Source organism: Colius striatus, chromosome 17 (genome assembly GCF_028858725.1).
Source record: "Colius striatus isolate bColStr4 chromosome 17, bColStr4.1.hap1, whole genome shotgun sequence".
NCBI classification, from domain to species: domain Eukaryota; kingdom Metazoa; phylum Chordata; class Aves; order Coliiformes; family Coliidae; genus Colius; species Colius striatus.
The window spans coordinates 8,550,216-8,569,279 of record NC_084775.1 but is presented as its reverse complement, the minus strand read 5'-3'; the positions used below and the strand labels follow the sequence as shown (position 1 = coordinate 8,569,279).

The 19,064-nt window shown below is 39.0% G+C and overlaps 2 protein-coding genes and 1 long non-coding RNA gene across 7 annotated transcripts in view; 2 read left to right on the top strand and 1 right to left on the bottom strand.

Annotated features, from left to right (window-relative positions):
* Positions 1-8,144, top strand: part of LOC104550858 (thioredoxin reductase 2, mitochondrial) — a 32,598-nt gene extending 24,454 nt beyond the window's left edge. For both annotated transcript variants that reach the window (XM_062010442.1, XM_062010441.1), the window contains exons 15-17: positions 896-967; positions 2,772-2,869; positions 5,137-8,144. In XM_062010442.1, the coding sequence (XP_061866426.1) occupies positions 896-967; positions 2,772-2,869; positions 5,137-5,260 (294 nt within the window). In that variant the 3' untranslated portion in view covers positions 5,261-8,144. The remainder of the gene's footprint in view (positions 1-895; positions 968-2,771; positions 2,870-5,136) is intronic.
* Positions 8,145-8,478: 334 nt separating this feature from the next.
* On the bottom strand, positions 8,479-16,030 carry LOC133627016 (uncharacterized). The gene is made up of 5 exons (XR_009819879.1): positions 15,474-16,030; positions 13,803-13,974; positions 11,545-11,628; positions 10,942-11,023; positions 8,479-8,524 (listed from the first exon to the last, which is right to left on the bottom strand). It is a non-coding gene; the product is annotated as an uncharacterized LOC133627016 (long non-coding RNA).
* LOC133627015 (thioredoxin reductase 2, mitochondrial-like) overlaps positions 15,847-19,064 on the top strand; it is a 32,598-nt gene continuing 29,380 nt past the window's right edge. For 2 of the 4 annotated variants that reach the window (XM_062009672.1, XM_062009674.1), the window contains exons 1-4: positions 16,020-16,139; positions 17,234-17,299; positions 17,988-18,044; positions 18,675-18,819. In XM_062009672.1, the coding sequence (XP_061865656.1) occupies positions 16,064-16,139; positions 17,234-17,299; positions 17,988-18,044; positions 18,675-18,819 (344 nt within the window). In that variant the 5' untranslated portion in view covers positions 16,020-16,063. Of the gene's footprint in view, positions 16,140-17,233; positions 17,300-17,987; positions 18,045-18,674; positions 18,820-19,064 lie in introns of all 4 variants that reach the window. The other 2 variants (XM_062009673.1, XM_062009670.1) reach the window with 2 other exon arrangements.

The following is a 19,064-nucleotide window of genomic DNA, read 5'->3' as shown; positions in this document are numbered from 1 at the left end:
GAAATCTTATGACTGTAAAAGTATTACAGCAGGTCACAGTGGAAACTGTTACCTAGTAGGCTTAAAATTACTGTTAGAGTGTGACAGCCTTAAACTAGGTGCCATTTTAGTGAGTTATATTGTGCAGCATCATTAAGTAATGGCTACATTCCTTTTAATTGAAGAATTGCTTGTCAGGTGATTTTGTCTAAACTTCTGACATGGCCCCAGAAATATTCAGAGAAACTGCTAAGTGTCTTTGTGGCCAAAATGTCTTGATATTATGTTCTTGGGCATTGCATATTGAAGAAGAAATCTGTTATGGCATATTGGACTTTCTGGATGCTAGTGCCTTGTAGAATGATACAAATTGCTGTAAAAAAATGTTCTTATCTGACTAAGGCAGACAATTGATATGTTTGTGTCCTAAGATGCTGATGTTATGTATGTATTAGAGAGCAAGTTCAGCTGGGAGCCCCAGACAAAATCATTAGTGATAAAATAAGCTTTTACTATTCAGAATGCAAAAATTACAGTTAGGGTTGTCTTGTGATACACATTATTATAGATATGAAAGTCTTCTTGGATTTCATTATTTTCAGTAAACAACATATTAAACTTTTCATAGAAGCTTAAAGGAACAAAAGTAACATTTTTAATTTGAGGCCCTGGTTTGAGTAACTTCACTATTTGTGATTTTTTTTTTCCAGTTTTGTTTTTAATCTAATTGCTCTTTAAGGTTTTGTTAAACTACTCCTGTGCTTTCCATATTTTCCTTTAAAATAACGAGCAGGTTATAACTAATTTTTTCTCCAACATTATAAACGTGTAGTAAGAGGAGTCATTATGATAGTGATTAGCAGTTTTGGCCATAATACTACTCCCTAACACAAAATATTATTGTTTTCTCTACCAGGTATACCATGCGTATTACAAACCTTTAGAGTTTACAGTGGCTGAACGAGATGCATCTCAGTGCTATATGAAAGTAAGTATTGTGGGCTTTTCACTTGCTTATAACTGAAAACAAGAGATCTCGTACATCCAGGTTAAGGAAGACAGTTTGACAAAAAAACCCCGTTTTATGATGGATGAAAGACTTTCTTGGTGACAGCCTGTTCAAATGTTTAATATTAATTACATATCCCATTGCATCTTGAAATTGCTTTAGAGATATTGGCATTTTTCAGAGCTGACAGTCTGCTGATTGGTAGCATCTTTGAACTCCTCTTAAGGTCCTAAAAATATCCCAGATTCTATAGAGATCTTTGCTTCCCCCAGCAAAATTCTTAACTAGTTTTATGTAATATTTGAGTTACCATCTCTTGGGAAAAGTATGCTACCTTCAAAAAAATTAAGCATAAGACTTACAAAACTGGAGTAACTGTTTAGTCTTGAAAACTCATGAAAATAAAAACCTCCTGGTTTAGACCAAAGTGTTGGACTTGAAATGTGTCTTCTAGAGTAGTCCAGTTGCTTTGATGTTGAAAACAGGCTTGTTGCACTTGCCCATAGTAGACAATCATAGATAAGGTGAAGTAATGTTGATGGAATAAATCATAGTTTCAATTTTCTTTCTTTTTTCAATATTAGAGAACAATCTTTCTGAAAAAATGTAGTAACTTTTGTAGGTACATTACAAATTATTATGTTGTTATTGTTGTGTTTTGTAAAGAATACCCCTTGTCAATAATTGAAACCATTTCTTCTAACTATATTTTGTCACATCTGCTTTGTATAAGTGCCTTAGTAGGCTGCCTTAACTGTCCCAACTATCAGAGCAACTAAGGTGATGCTGCTTTTTAGATATTCCCTTTAAAGTATGTCAATGAAAATAAATATTTGAGGGTGCAGTAGTAATAGCATAATGGTAATTGGATGGTATTGAATATAAACCTTCCTGAACTCCCAAAACATATGAAGAAACATTAAACTTGAGAGCTTCAAACTCTATTGCAGAAGTTTTTTTCCTTTTTTAACTCCTCAATATTTAGAACACCATGTCAGGATTGCTGCTGTTCCCAGGTTCCTAATGAAAGAATCCAAGCCTTTACTGAATAGTAGAACCTTTTAGGTTAGTTATGATTAAAGGCTTTATGGGAGGACACAGGGAGAGTGACTTTGTTTTCATAATTATAAAGGTGCTGTCCTTAAAGAAACTTAACCATTTTCATTAAGTTCTCTAATGAAAGTTAAGCATGCAGTGACTCAGGCCCTCCCAGATACTTATTAACTCACCTTCATCTTTGCCTTTTTCCAAGCCTTGACTCTTGTAGGTTATGTGGCTAATGCGGTAAATGTATCTCACCAAACATGCCGCTGTGTTTACTGACTGAATCACAAAGGCACAAATTATCCTGTAATTCGTAGTGGTCATCTTTGGAAATACAGCTGATTAGCTGCTGAGAATAACTGCACAGGCTTGGAGAATTGCTGAGGTGGCCATTCAGTGTCGAAGTAATACTAGTCTGGTTACTAGACCACAAAAGGTATTTCTTAGGATTTCATACAAATGACAAAAAGTATTCACTTTGACAACAGTAATTTGTGGTGATGGCTCCCTGAAGTCTGAAAGAAATATACTAATAAAGCTTTGATTCAGGAAAGTGCTTAAGGACAAGTGTAAGACCTGGTGAAGTCAGTGAGACTTAAGCAAGTGTGTAGATCTTGGCACCCTGGAAATAAAGAGATAAACTGGAATCTCGGAGGCACTTCAGTTTCATTTAGTTCAACTTCATACCTTATCTTTATATGTTCTAAGAAAAGATCTCTGGGTAATGTATTGTTTTCAGATGGTGTGCTTACGAGAGAGCGAGCAACGAATACTTGGCCTTCATTTCATTGGACCAAATGCAGGCGAAGTTATTCAAGGATTTGCTCTTGGAATCAAGTAAGTACAAAAGAATGTCTCTTTCTTCTAAAGCCTGCTTTTTGGATTATTGTAAGATTATAAAAGATAGCTGCCTAGTTTTGGCAACACTATAAAGAATCTGTGCTTTTTGTTATTTTTATGTTGTAGTGCACATATTTTCACTAAAAATCCTGCAGTTCTTCATTAAAATGTACTGGATTTAGTTACTGTAATACTGGATGTAGTGAAGGAACAACTGAGGAAAATATATTGCTGTCTTGATATACCAAAAAATTGTGCATCAACTTACATTAGCTCTCTGAGTGTAGCTTCTTTTGCATTCTATGCAGAGGACAGGACATCACGATATAGTTTTGCAAGTCACTTCTTTCAAAGGATATTTACACTTTTCATAAAAACCTTTATTTACACCTGACAAGCATTCTGTTCCTTATCTCTCATCTTTAAATGTGCACAGCCGTTGCTTCTCAAAGCTCAGCAAGGACTTGCATGATTTTTTGGTGCTTTTGGAGTATAAGCTAACCATGTGATAAGCTAAGAAAGAACCTCTGAAGGATGATGGGAGAGGGGAGGTACTTTTATCTGGAGCAATCTGGTATTTGCAAAAACAAACTTAGCCAAGTAGGTAAACCTTTGTTTTACTTAACCTGCTTTAGTCTTTGTTTTACCTGCTGATATTTTTTAAGTCTTTTGCTCAAATATTGATATAGAAGTTCTCCTTTTGTAGGAGTAAGGAATGATTTTGGGTCCTCTCTGGGTAAAGGGAGAATTTCTGTTATGCTTCTTGTGTGCTACAACTATTTCTTATTTGTTTCCCTTCTTAGTGCTGATTCACAGTTTCAGAAATGTCGCTCTGTATATTTACATTACTAAATAATAGTTATTAACTCTTCTTTGAGGAAAGTTGGCTGGGACACCTGAAATCACCCACAATTGTGGTGTTAGTTCATTTTCCTAAAGATCATCACTGTTTTATTGCAGTTTTAGCCTTACAGCTGTGAGTGACTAGCACAAATGAAAAGGAAAAAGGATTAAGAAGCTAGGACCTCAAATATCATGTGAGAAGTATCTTGGAAATCACTGATTGCAGTGTAGTCTCAGTACACATTTTCAACATGTGTTTGTAGTCCATTAGTTACCAGTGGTATAGATTCTAGAAGTACATTTTTTAAGATGTCATTGTTTTGAAGTTTTATCCAAAACAACCAATGAAAAGGAAGCATATGAAACTGGAGTGCTTTTCTGCCTTCCCTGAGGGAAATCAAAACTTTAGCCACACTAAGGGGTTTTCAGCAGGTCAGATTCTTGTATTGGTTTCTATTGTATTTCACAGATCCAAGAGCTTTCAATGCAGAACACCCACTGTAAGAGCTGCTGTTCTCCTTTCTGAAATATTAAGTCTTACTTCAGCCACTTTGAAGGGTGATTTTTCCATCTGCCCTGCCCACTTAGGAATCCAGAGACATCTGTGCTCAGCAATGATTTTTTGCTTGTCGGTGCTTTTTTGGATATAATGGGGACATTGGAGACAACTGTGGCACTCTTCCCTGTATTTTGTAGAACGAGGGAACATTATTCCATAGAGAGCTTGAAACAATTCCTAAATTTAGGGCCATTTCAGCTCTTTTTACAGCATAATCTGCCAGGAATAGCAGCTCAAAGGAAAGTCAGTGAGTCAAAGAATGTTATCAGAAAAGCAATGGAATTAAACAAGTGAGATTTTAGCTCGGGGTTTTTTGTGGGGGGTTTTTTGTTTGTTTTGTTTTTTCAAATGAGAGACTTTTTCCTCCTGCTTATAACATTGATAATTTCAGTGTTAGCGCCAGAGTTTCTCTAAGATCATGGAAGAATATTCTGTATTCATTCCTTCAGCAGATTCTTTCCAACAGTCCTAATTAAGATTTTCTTCCTCTGTGTGCATGTGTGTGTTTTTCCATCGAGTCAGAGTTAGTGGCACACACATGTACGCACAAGAAAAGCTGAAGGCTGCAGTTTTGTTATATGCTTTTGTCATTGGCTCAGTTATGACTTGGGTTAAATTGCTTCATTCACTCTGTCTCAACTCTTACGACAATTCTTTTCTAGCTAACAGTGTTGTGAAGATGGATGTTTAAATGTTGTGCAAGTGGCTAAGAAATAATAGGCAGCATTGTTAGAAGAATAAATGCAACTCCTCTACCTGATAAAATAGACAAGAGCAGAATTACTGTGTTTTAGGACATTCTAGCTGCTTCAGGTGAATAGTATTTGACTTTGTGGGTCCTTTGTTTTTTTGTTTTCTGTAGATGTGGTGCTACATATTCTCAACTAATGAAGACAATTGGCATTCATCCTACCTGTGCTGAAGAAATTACCAAGTTGCACATTACAAAACGTTCTGGCTTGGATGCAACAGTCACAGGCTGTTGAGGTTAAATACCATCCCTGGAAAGAGGGAAAAAAAGCACAAAATGTATTTGTAAAGAAAAGGGGCACTTAGAATTGAAACAGCTTTAATTGTTCAAGTTCCGGGAATCTTTCTCATTCTCCCTGTAGACAGCTTTTTCTCACAGCCAAACAAAGAAAATGTCCTCACAAGATCACAGGTGTAAAACCAGTGCAGTTTTACTGTAGCAGATCTCTTTCAGAGTGCCTCAAGTGCTTCTTGCTGGGAGCTGGTGAATAATCACAATTTTTACATGTAAGTAAGTATAACTGCAGCCAGGGACATTTGAGGCCATCTACAGATTTAACAGTTGTTATTTGAGTTTCTCTGTTGGCATGACTGACTGCCAACAGAGATGTCTCACATAATATTCATACAGGTGCTAGGAACTGGACAGGACCTCCTTTAGAGTTTTGGTGGTGACACTTTCTCCTAAGTATTTGGATAGCTCATTACCCATCCTAATCTTGAACACTGAGACTCTGTACTCACTAGTAGAAACAAGATCCTGAAGTGTGTAACAAGGGTGAGCAGTCATCCTTGAGTTTTCTCTTTAATGTGTACAAGAATTTAATACAAAATAGCTTATCACTGACGCTGTGTTGCTAATGGATGGATCCCAATGGATTAACATTGAGGTGATGGCTGAGAATGAATGAGCTCAGAGGTGCTAAAGAAAGAGTTGAATTTTATGGTGATTTTTCTGCTTATTCTTGAAATTTCTAATTCAGTTCAGTTCAAATTAAATTAACTCATCTCACAAATTACTTCTTGAACACCATAATCAAGCAATGTTGATAAGCAGAATCAAAACCAGTAATAATGCAACTTGCAGCATTTTCTGTTTTATAGAATTTGGAAATCTGGCTGACACAATGATATTATGTTGGTTTAGTTTGAAGATTTTCTCTCTGTCAAGCTGGATGCAGCATCTGAAAGGATTTAGGTGTGGTTTTAAGAAAACTTATAACTGAAGAGAACTATATTAAACAATGATCTAGAAAAGAAATGATCCTGCTCACAATAACGAGAGAAAATAATTATCTGCAAACTTTTTTTTTGTATTGGCCAGAGTACGAAAGCATTAGATTTGCTACAAATTTCTGCTCATTTTCCTGCTATCCAGAAGGGGGAGATGCTGGCTAATTTGTGGCAGTAAAGGAAGAGCAAGCCGATAGTGAAGCTGCTTTTGCAGAACCCTGTTAACTAGGTAGCCTGACAAAGGCAAACGCAAAACAAACTACACTGAATTTCATTCCAAGTTGCAGTTGCCAACATTTTGGTATGTGGAGTCACGTAGTTTCTTGCACCCTTTACAGCAGAATAGTGCATGTGGAAAAAAAAGAGATCATCTTGAGGCGAAACAAAATGCATCGGTTTTGAAGTTAATTTATATCACTGTTTTTGTGTGGAATTTGATGTGTTCATAGCTGACCTTCTTCATGTTGCACAATTTGAAAAATAGTCATGTATATATATTTGCTGGTTTTCATTTGATTACTGTTTCAGTGCTGCAGTATGCAACAGACACCCATTGTTTTCTTTCAAGTGTGAAAATTTTTTTACCACAAGAATTGTACATGTACAATAATAGAGAAACTATTAGACAAAAAATGATCAGAACTTCCTTATAAAATATGATGTAATAACATTTATCATTCTAATACTAGAGTACTCTATTTTCAAAGATTAGTTCTGACTTAACTACAAGAGAAATCTTAAATGCTTTCTTTATAAAGTTTTTTGGTGTTTGGTCCGTATTTGCTGGTCCATAAAAGAGTAAGGAATGATACAGTTTGACTGCAAGTGACATTCTCTATCAGATCTACTAATGCCATTGTTCATCTGTGATGTCATCCATAAGCTTGCAGTTGAAAAGAAATCCTTTGCAGCTGAAACACTGAGTATTGTGACTGTCTTTAGAAGAAATGATGAAAACTTTGTATCTGTGTGTGCATACCTGCACAGTCTGAAGTTCCTGTTTATATTAATAAAAGTCCTATAGGTATGATACAGCCAAAAAACCTACTAGATTTTCCCAGCTGTTCACAAAAAAAAAATCACATAAAATTGAAGTTTTACTTAATATTTTTGCTGTGAGAAACATCCCATTTCTAAAGAAATTGTAATGTATATGCATACAAGATATTTTTTCCTAGTGATTACCTATTAGAGTTCCTTTTTTGTACTCAGAAATGAAAACATTGGTGTTTATCGATGTGAAAGTTGCTTCTTTTCTCTGTCCTACCAGTGCATCTAGCAGACTGAGTTGTCTGCCCTGACAGGTCAATTGGAAGATGAGTTAACTCACTCTAAAGTGTGAAATAATGATTTGGGATGAGGTCTCAAGGAAATGTGTCCTCAGTGTATGTGGAGTGTAAAACAAAGCATGTTATTCTCAGAAGTAATAGAACTGTCTTGGTTTTAGAATTGCTGAGCAGACTGTATAAAAATGGATCCTGTATCTTGAACAGCAGCCTAGTTCTGTTCCTCATTTAGTGGAAAGTGATGTTGCCCTCCTAAAGTTATGCTAAACACATATTCTCACCTACATAACTCTAATGTGAGAATCAACAGAAAGACAGGATAATGACAACTACTCTGATTGTGCTTTTTTTCCTGAATGATTTACCAGGGATGGTCCTTAAGAATTGTGTTTTAAAAGCCTGACTAATGTTGATTGAAATAACTGATGTTCGCTGCAAATTACTGATTATATGTGAAAATGTTAGTCAGGTTTCTTGTCAGGATGCCAGCTGATGAGGGCTTGTTTGTCAAACCACACCATGGTGCAAACAAGTCTGAGGGTTGCTGGGTCCCTCATATGTATGATCCCAATATTTATTGTGTTGTGAATTACTGAATTAATAAAGGGATTTTTTTGTAGTAAATGTTTGATTGTGTTTGTTTAATTTTGTACATATGACTTCTGCTTACAAAGTATTTCTTTTTTGATCTGAATGCTGTTTCTCATGGTTGACATCTCTATTAAAGAAATAAAAAGGTAGACAAACTCAGACCTTTTAAAAAGGAAATGTAGCTGCCTCTGTCTCTGATGTGTAAACTAACTAGCCATGGAGATTATTCCAGAATGGATGACCTTCTTATTTTCAGTTTAAATTAAGAGACCTTGGTAAGTATGGCTTCAAATACTGTTCTGTTTATTCCAGCTAATGAAGCCTAGCAGGTATTTTCACAGTCCATGTGTGTTGACATGCTTCTTGAAGGCTCGTCAAGAGTAAACTCCTCTGAAACACAGTACATGCAGAGTGTTACACAGGGCTAAATTATTCTACATTAGTTATTCGCTTTGTGGTTCAAACCAGAACACGTAGTGGAAAAAATGCATTGCAGTGAAGGCAATTAGTAGCTATGGGTACTGCTAGGTAAAAATGTTGGAAAACTAATTAAGAAAGGACTAGCAAAATACATTTAAAACTTTTACATAACTTATCTGTCAGGAAAAAAAAGGGACTACATTGAGTTTATTGTTTTTAGTTTTTTAAATCCACTTACATTGATGAGAAATTCTCAGTAAGTTGGGTGATGCTGAGTTCTGAAACGGGCTACTTTAATATTACCTCAATATATGTCATGGATTTTATGCTGAGGAGGAATATTGACTTTATTTTATTTAAAGGTGTTTTACTTCTGCATTTTTAATCTGTTTTAATTTCCCAGACTATTTCATTGCAGATTCAAACCAGTTAGGATAGCTAGGAACAGTGGATAAAAAGTGGAAGAAGGTAAGCATAATTCTTGGTTTTTTTCTCCTTATTTTCATATATCACTTAATTGTGAAGTGAACAATAACAGACAAGCATATAGACATTAATCTTCATAAGTTAGGAATGGAATATACCGCATTATTTATATTATACCTAATGATAGCTTGTTCTCAATGCTAAGGTATTGTATAAAATTAAGTTTTTTCTTTTCCCATTTATGCATGCATTGTATGTTGTTATACTTGCTGGAAAATGTTTCTACAGTTTAGATTGTTCCAGACCAGCTCCTGGAAAAGATATTTCAGTACAGCAGATATGCTGGGGTTTTTTGCTAGCACGGTTATTCTGATAAAAACACAGATGCCATAGTGCAACATATTTAAAACCAAAACAGTTGCACATTGTACAGACTTTTGAAGACTTATTTTCAGAGGCTTATGCCTGTCCAACAAAGTAAGGCAATTTTGTGCCCATATAAATTGCCATTTGTCTAAATCCCACTGAAATCAATGTACTCAGAGTTAATGTTGGCCATTAATTTCAGTGGGATGCAAGTATGTGTCTTAAGTGCTTTGTTAAAGGGGAATCGGTATAAGCATATGCCAAAACGTCTTTCATTATTACAGTTGGGGAACAGAGTGCAATTATGATTCAAAACATAAAAGGTACAATAGACATCTATGATTAGGCAATGAAATATGAAATCTTGTAATATGTTACTATGGGATTATTTTTTCCCCAAATGAAGTGTCTTTGGTAGGCTGTTAGACACTGGCTCATGCCTTTCTGTAATTTACTTTTTTAATGAAGACAGGACCTATATTGGTATGGATATTTTTGAAAGTTTTTAATAACATAATAATAATGCCACAAACTCCAGCATGATACAGTTAGAGACTATTCACATGTTTAATCCTCATCTAGATAGTAAAAAATTACCCTGATATTAATACTTTCAGGTGAGAGAACCATGAATAGCTATAAATGTGTTGGTATACTACAATTTTTATGTAGAGATAACAACTTATGAGATGGATTTGCTATGGCAGAACATCAGGACACTGCATGCACAGGGCACATCTGTGTGGACCCAGGATATCTTAGCTTGGGAGAAACATGCAATGGGTCAGAATATCTGGCTAGTTTAGATTGATTCGCTCTGACAGTTGACAGAGTGAAGCTCAGATCTGACAGCACAGACTGGAACATACTTGCTCATGTACAGAGCTCCCAGTCTCAATTAGAGGCTGTACAGCTGCAATCACATGATGCAATGTGGCAGTGCTATCCCCACTTGCTGTGCATAGCACGGAGCTAAAGCTTTCTCACTAAATCCATGCCTGGCATAACAACAAATGGCATTCCCTTCTTCTAATAATCCCAGCCAAAGACTGGTTTTTAAAAGCCAAAACAAAGGGAGGCAGGAGAGCTAGTGCATTATCACAAACCTCACAGATCATGTGAAACACTGAGTGGAAGAAAATTCTTTTGAGCTTGCATTTTCAGAATAGTAGGAGGGATTTTCTTTTATGTGAATTTGCTGTTTTCAACAGTCAAATTAGTTCCTCTTGCTGAGAAACATGCAAAAGAAGGATTTTGAGAAAGGAAGCACCATTCATGCACAAATCAGGAAACTGCCTGGAGATATCTAAAATAGCAAACAGCTAAAAGAGAAGATAGCCAGCAAAGTTGTACTCTTAACATTTAACAGATTATACAGGCAGTTAGATGATTTTGTGTTTATTTTCTTTTTTAGTACATCTTAAAATGTTAACATGTAGACTAAAAAAAACCTCAAACCCTCCTGCTCTTAAGAGACTGTAACTCCTGATGAAAACTTTGAAGCTCAGTTAAGTCTAACATATTTCTGTCCTTTTCCTCTTAATTTTTAGTAATATAGGTTGAAATATTTGAGTGAAGTCAAGAACTTTTGTTACCTGAAGCTTCATCTGTTTCTGCTGGGTTTTTCCCGCACTTGCAATCAATTAGTTGTTTAGCACAAACTATTAACAGAAGATTCTGTATTAAGGAAGGAAGGAACAAATTGGCATAGATTAAATTCTGAACAATGAGTCCTACTCTCAGATAAATTCATTTTTTTTTTTTAAAAAAAGCAAACAAAGTGTGAAATAGCAACAAAATGTTAAACCATTTTTGTTGGTCTCTGAACCTATCCACAAATGTTTCCAGGAAACACTGTGAGCTGAACGATGTATTCTTTGTAAGAAGATGTCCTTTTGGGGCACCTAGCAAGTATTAGAATGGTTGGTTTTCCTAGAGTAACATTTTAAAATGGAATTTAAATTATGATCTGATTTAGAACAATTCTATGATGTGTCTACCAGTAGCATTCTCAGTGTGGTTGGTTTAGATACATTTACAGACCTTACATTAAAAAATATCAGCTAATGGTAAATATTTGAGCCATCTTTACAAAACATTGTAATTTTGTCAGCTTCACATGGAAATCTGATCAGCACCTCGATCTCATAAAACAAAATTAGTCATTTTCTTCCCCTCTAAGTTTGGTTTTAACTCACCTAAAGATTAGTTTGTCAAAGCTCCTAAAAGCATACAGCAAATATGCAGAAAAATCCAGCAGAGCTTGCTTGTAAGCCAGACACCTTCATACCAACAAAAAGTAATATTAGAAAATTCTTGCTACACAATGCAGTTTATAAGCCTCAAATAAAAGTGGTTCTCACTTGTCAGCATAACACCCATATTAGAACACTATTCATATATTTAGCAATTTGAATCATGAGAAGGTTTTACTTTGCTTTGAAAGAAGACTCATAACCACTTCTCCTCTGCTACCATTTATTCTGCCCTTTTTGTAGCTCTGGGATACAGCTCTCTCTATTGTCAGGGACTAGTGTCACTATTCTCACTTCTGTATTCACCATTTGACATGCCTTTCTTCCACATGCTTTTTCTTTCCTTCCTTCCTCTTTAATGCCAAGGACATGAAGCTACACACTAGCAGAGGAACACCAAGGAAGAAAACACAACCAATCAATCATGAGGGAGATGGTGAAAAACCAAAAACTACTTCATGCAGATACCTCTTAGCTCAACCAGTGATCCCATACAGTTCACTGACACTTCTCTAGGTTATTATTTAGGTCATGTCACAAAATGCTTTCAATATAATAACCTTTCATATAATCTGTTTCCCACCCTAACCATTAAAAAAGAAACAATGTGATGACTTCCAAAGATGCTATCTGATCTGACACCTTTCTTTCCCCCACCCTTCCAAGATTGCTAATCTGGGAACATAAGATATGAAACAACCCATGCAAGAAAAACAGGATAGACAAGAGGATGTGTTTGAAAAGTGGAAATTTAAAAAATATTAGGTAGAAAAGGTATTTAGTCTTCCTTGTCTTCATGAGGAAGAATTTATGTAAGCCCTTGATAAATGTAACAAAAGGTATTTCATGCAAAGGAAAAAACCCTACAGAGTTCAGAGTTGTCCTTACAACAAAAAGGAGAAAGTCTGACCATTAAGAACCATTTCATGCTTTTCAGAACCCCTATTTTTGTTGAATTTTTATATACATTTCTGAAAGATAGTACAGATGTGTTTCCTTTGCCCTTTTAATTCCACACTGTTTACAGTACATTGAATAAGCATCTGCCCCTGGAAATAAACCAAACCACATCTAATGTGTTAAGTTAATTTATGATTTTAAATACGACGAGCTACAACTGACAGCATTCTGTGGAAGCGTGATGTTAAATCTGATAGCTGTCTTCTAAGAGGGTTTTTATAACCCCAGTTTTGAAAGAAAATACACTTTCACTGTAGAAACACCATCATACAATCAAAGAATAGTAGGGTTGGAAGGGACTTTTAGAGAACATCTAGTCCAACCTCTCTGCTCAAGCAGATCCTCCTAGATCAGGTCACACAGGAACACGTCCAGGTGGGTTTTGAAGACCTCCAGAGAAGGAGACTCCACACTCTCCCTGGGCAGCCTGTGCCAGGGCTCCCTCACCCTCAGAGTAAAAGAGTTTTTCCTTATGTTTAAATGGAACGTTTTGTGTTCCAGCTTCTTTCCATTACCCCTTGTCCTGTCACTGGATACAACAGAAAAAAATGATGTCCCAACCTCCTGACATCCACCATTTATATACTTATAAACATTAACGAGATCCCCCCCCAGTCTCCTCTAGACTAAACAGCCCCAGTTCCAGCAGCCTCTCCTTATAAGGATGATGCTCCAGCCCCTTCATCATCTTGGTGGCCCTGCACTTGCCTCTCTCCAGCAGTTCCCTGTCCCTCTTGAGCTGAGGAGCCCAAAACTGGACACAGCACTCCAGATGAGGCCTCACCAGGGCAGAGTAGAAAATGCTTCACGCAAACCATTCCTGATAGGAACTAAAGGACTTTCTGCTTGCTTTCTTAAAATAACTTATCTTTATGTAAAATTTGTATTATTCTGATCATCTTAAAGCTAACCACAAAAGAATTCAGATAAGACAATAGAGAGCTATAGGAGATAAGCCAAAGACAAAATAGAAACTACACCTGATAACCAGAATCTGTCTCTGGTGCCTGAGAAAGATTTTTGATGTGTAGAGCAGACACACATGCTCAGTGCTGACTGCAGCAAATATCAGTGGCTACACCTCTTATTGATATTGTCACCATAGCACTCCTCATTGCTGATATTTGCCTCTACTCATCTCAATAATCAAGCTTGTGAGAACGTGCAAGAACAAGCAGAGTAGCATTACACAAGCTTTATATTTTCTTCTGAAGATGGCAGTCCTGCTGGGAAAGCCTTACCTGTGGAACTGGACAGTGTTTTATCATCAGTTGTGAGACACAGCCAGAGGGCTGATGATACCTTAGCTTCACATGGTCTGGGCCTCAGTGGCACAGAGGCAGCTATGGATAATTCTGGTTCCCAGATGAGTTAAGAAGGGTGCCAAGGGAAAGTAATTGACTCAGTTTCAAGCTAGGAAAGAGAGAAGGGATGTGCTGATGCATTTAGAAATACCCAAACATCTGAAAGAAGCTATAATCTCAGCACCACTGTGTAGGCTGTGGACTTTTGAGTTCTAAAATAATGCTAGCAATCAGTAATGCTACTGTACAATTTGGTTGTTACAATGGGCACCTGGCCAAGACCCTTTCCTTTAAAGAGTTCAGAAGCATTACTCCAAATTTATCATAAATTCTTCCCTAAATTGCCACTGTAGCTGCTGCTTAAAGCTAATGCTTTATCTTAATGGCTTTGCTACATTTAAGGTCCTTCCTTATTAGCAAAAATACCATGATGCTGCAGGGACATTTATTCAGGTAAACTCCTTTTGTATTTGGGGAGATGTAATTCTACTCTTTATCCTATGCATCTGAACTAAATGCTCTGTGATGCTCAACATTGCCTGGTTCAGTGCAAGATAGTGGCGAAACCAACTTTGCATGCATGTACCTGAAAAGCATAGAAGATGAGTATCTGAATATGCTTGAGGCTTCTTTAATTCAAAGGCATCTCAATACATTCCAGTCATGTCTTTCTACTGCCGCTGCAGTGGGCAAGAGTATTTCTAGTGATTTATTAATTAGTGCTGCAGGAGGCAACTGAAAGTGGTTTTGCTTTTTTTTCCCTAACAGCAGTGATACCAAACAAGTCATCAATACATTTACTGAAGTGATAGTAATTCCTGGTTCATGTATTTATGAACATTAATGGAATGGGAAAAAAGTAGTCAGACCTACACTGGAGGTTATGTTAGTTTCACAAAACGTTGAGTATTATCATTTGCTGCTGTTTCTCCTCAACTGTGGACCAGATGATTGACAGCTTCAAAGCAACATTGGGCGGATGCTGCCCCCTTGTGAGCCAGGCCCTTGATCCGGAGCCAGCTGAACCACGATGCCTAAATGCTTTTTTTTGACACCAGCGCCCTCTCCGGAAGAAAAAAGCGGCTGATTCTTTGTCCCAAACTCGGATTTGGGACATTCATCACATAAGACTCACCACATACAGCAGCAGGCAGCATCACTACCGTGCTTCAGTACAGGCCAACAGCCAGCACTTCTGCATAAAGACTTTGTTCCCTGTAGTACTGTTTTGTTCAATGCCTGCTTTGAGACTTGTATCTTAGGCTGCCAGACTACAACAAGCGTTAACAGCTCTCACAACTCCCATCCGGAGTAGATCAGGATTATTGCCCTGGCATGCGATACAAGGCTAACAAACGCTGCCGAAGGCTGTGACGCATCGGAGGTGCTCTGCCTGCTCGTCCTGTGCAGACAATCTGTACCTCCGCACTTAAACCCTGTGTTCAACCGCCCATGCTGGTCCATTTCGCCGGCCCTCGTAGCGCAGCCCCCGTCCCGCCATTTTGGCTGAGGCAGCCCTCCTCCCTCCCTCAGACACAACTCTCTAGCGCCTGCCTTCAACGCTGAGTGTATCTTAGCCACAGAAATCCAAAACAACATCACCTGTACCTGCAATAATACACCGTGGAAGCGAGAGGCTTTTATTCAAACCACCTTCTCAGAGGTTTTTAACTTGCTGTCTGCATGCAGCACCTTAGGAAGGGGCTGGGACAGCCCATCTCCCAGCGTGCGTGTTACAGCGGGATGTGCAGCTTCAGAGAGGAAAAAACAGGGCTCTCATGAGCAGTGAAGGTGCTGAGCAGCCATCGTGTCTTCCCGGAGCCCTTTTTGCAGCGGCATCTCGGGGAGAAAGCCAGTCGGGCAAAGTATGGGGGCTTTTTCCCTTCTACTGCGTCCGATTTTAACGCAAATGCGATTTACTTTTGCGAAAGCCAGTCTGCCCGCCCTCCAAAGAAGCCTCTGGTGGGTGCGGGCTCCAGAAGCCGGAGCTGCGGGGGAGGGCGGAGAGCGGCCGCGTCCCCTCAGGCTGCGCGCGGGGTGGCCGTCCCGTTGCCCCCCGCCGCGGCGCCCCGCGCGCCACCCTAGGGCCCTTACTCCCGCCGCCCTCACGAGGCGCCGCCGCCCTCCACTCAGGCGCTGCTCGGCCACCTTGCGGGGGTCCTGCCGCGTCGCGGCGCGGAGGCCCTTTGCCGTACAGCATGGCGGCGCTGTGGCGGAGGCGGGAGCGTCTCCTGAGAATGCCAGGGCTGCGCCTTACGGTACGAGCCCTCTCAGGTACGGGATGCTCGCCGGGCTGGGGCCTGGCTGAAGCCGCGCCACTGCCTCTCGCCGCGGGACGCGGGTTGCACTCTCCTCTTAGCGCCGAAAGAGCCCAGGGGAGGGTCCGCTGAGCTTTCCCCGCCAGCTGCACGGTGGGGAAAGGCCCGCTGCGGGGACCGGAGACCCCCGTTCCCCAGGCGCCACTCTCCTCCCTCAGCAGCCGGGCGAGGAGCGTGGCGGGCCGCCTCCATCTGTAACGGCTTTTGGAGCTACCCCGGTCCCGCTGCCTCTTCTCGAAGCCTCTTTCTCGGCCCCTGTGTCGCTGAGGGAGTCTCCGGCTGCAGGTGATCGTGAAGTGGTCAAGGCCTCCTGTGCCCATGAGGTGGGGGCTTTCTAGAGAGGTCCCAGGGCAACCAAACCTATCCTGGAGGCTTAATTACAACGACCAGAGGGTGTCAGCCTTCCTCGCTTAACTACCCCCAACCCTATGGTAGCACAGCTGGCCTTGTCTCTTTTCTCTAAACCACTGGGAGCTCTTTGAAAGCAGGAGCTGTCCCGATGTCCTTGCTAGGAAATGAGTTACTGCTCACCTTCGGGCTTCTGCCACTGGGAGACTGGGCTGGTGTGTGGCGCGGTTGAGGTGGCAGAAGGGGCCAGCTTCCCTCTGAGCACTGCACCATGCAGGAGCATGCCAGGTGTACATTGCAGCTGAAGCACTGCAAGTCTGTAAGATGACCTCACTGAAAAATCTTCCTGTAGCACTTGGTGCTGTAATGCAGAGACAGAAGATCTATACTAGACACCACTTGGAATCACCAAATTATGCAGAGTGAGCTTCTTTGGACATTGTGTAAAAATCTAAATATTCCCTCACCTCTTTTGAAGTGCTTTATTTTCTGTGTTTTGTTCACAAAACCAGACTAGATACTTGAATGATTTCTGGCAAATGCTTTGGAACACTGGGAAAAAAACATACTGGTCTAATAAAGGAAACCCAAGTCAGCACTAATCAATTGAAATAAATCATGCTTTTTAAATATTTACCTTTTTACGTGTCTCTCCCACCTTCCTTGCCTATTTCTTGTCATTTTTTGACATCCTCTTCACAGGAAAGAATGAGTATGACCTTGTGGTGATTGGTGGAGGGTCTGGAGGCCTTGCTTGTGCAAAAGAAGGTTTGTATGTATAAATAACCAACAAGAGGTTTTAGCTTTAGTGGGGTTTATGCAAAGCTAAGAGGAGTGTTACTGATAGTACTGAAGCTTTTTAAGGAACATAATATACTTTAGTCCCTGTACATTACTCATTAACTCAGCTTCGTACGTTAATCTGCAAATTAATTCACACCCTCAGGTGATGTGATCTTGTTTGTCTTTCCTATTTACCTTTTAAAAATGGGTTTTTTCTCTTGACATGGGAATAACTAATAAGCTTTTATTCCACTGTTATTGTAAAGTACACTGAGTGCCTCGATAGATACTGTATTTTTTAAATTATACTGTTTCTGTGTTGAAAAAACAGCCCCTTTAGATTGTTCCCATTAACTGTTTAACTGCTGCAAAGGACCCCATCCCTTTGTAACTCAATGCAATGTGCTTAACAACCCCCAAGATTCATAAACATTTCATTTGCAGACAAATTGCATTTTTAGTGTCAGTAGAAACTGGAGGCTCTAGGCTGGGTTATTAAGTGCCTTCTGGAGAATCTGCAGACTACATAAGCAGCCTAGGTCCCTGGTCTGGCATGTTGAGATAGGCAGTAAAAACCACCAGCCGTTGTCTTCTATACTCTTTACTCATGCTACTGAAATTGTTTAGGTTAGTGTGTTTCTTCTAAATTAGCTCTCTTGCTTTTTGTTTAAAGCTGCTCAGTTTGGAAGGAAAGTGGCTGTTTTGGATTATGTGGAACCTTCTCCACAAGGTATGGAAAAGAAATACCGAGGTAATGTTTGGACGTGTATAAAACAGTTGCCTAGATAAGCAGATTGCTTCAGGCAGCCAAGTGGCCAAAGCCACACTGTCTGCTTATAGTAAAAGTCCTTAAGCTCAGTTTGTTCTACTGCTTGTTCCCTCCAGTGTTGTCTCAGTTCTGCCTGCTTCCACTACACATCAGGTTCATTAGCACTGTTTGATGCTACCCCTTGTGAGACATTTTGGACTTAACCATGTGAGAATGTTGTCTCTGTTAAAATGTCATTTACAATTTCTAAAACTTATTGCCTCATGTTGAGGCTCTTTGTGTGCAATATGTAAAATAAGATCTGCAAATAAGCAAATGTAGTAACAGGATCATCAGAGCTCTGAGAAACATCTTGAAGTGGTTTGAATTTCAGAAGAAAAATTTATAGAGATGGTTTTTAGCAAAACATATGAACATAAGCAGAGTTAGAAACTGATCTGTAGGAGATAGTAAACTCTGTGTTATTTCAGAACTTTTTAACTGATGTTAAAACATGAACAACCTAATTCTTGAAGAAACCCGATTGTACTGTTACACTGACTTAATGCATTTACTTCTATGTTCTTTTTTTTTTTTAACCTTTTTCTCAAGGAACGAAGTGGGGACTTGGTGGAACTTGTGTGAATGTTGGCTGTATTCCTAAAAAGCTTATGCATCAAGCAGCCCTTTTAGGGAGTGCCCTTAAAGATGCCCAACACTATGGCTGGAGTATAGCCCAACCTGTTCATCATACTTGGTAAAGATTATTTCCCATATCTCCTATGCACTGCAAATGTGTAACAACTTTTCCTAGTTGGTATTTGTTTAAGGACAGTTAAGGAAGTTAATTTTGCATGAGGCTTTTTAAACTACTCCTTGTTTAAAGGAAAGAACTGTATTCACTGGTTTATCAGAGCAGATTTGATATTGATTTGGACTTGATGATTTACATTTATAATAGAAAATACTGTGGAACATTCCTCATTTCTACCAGTTGCCTAT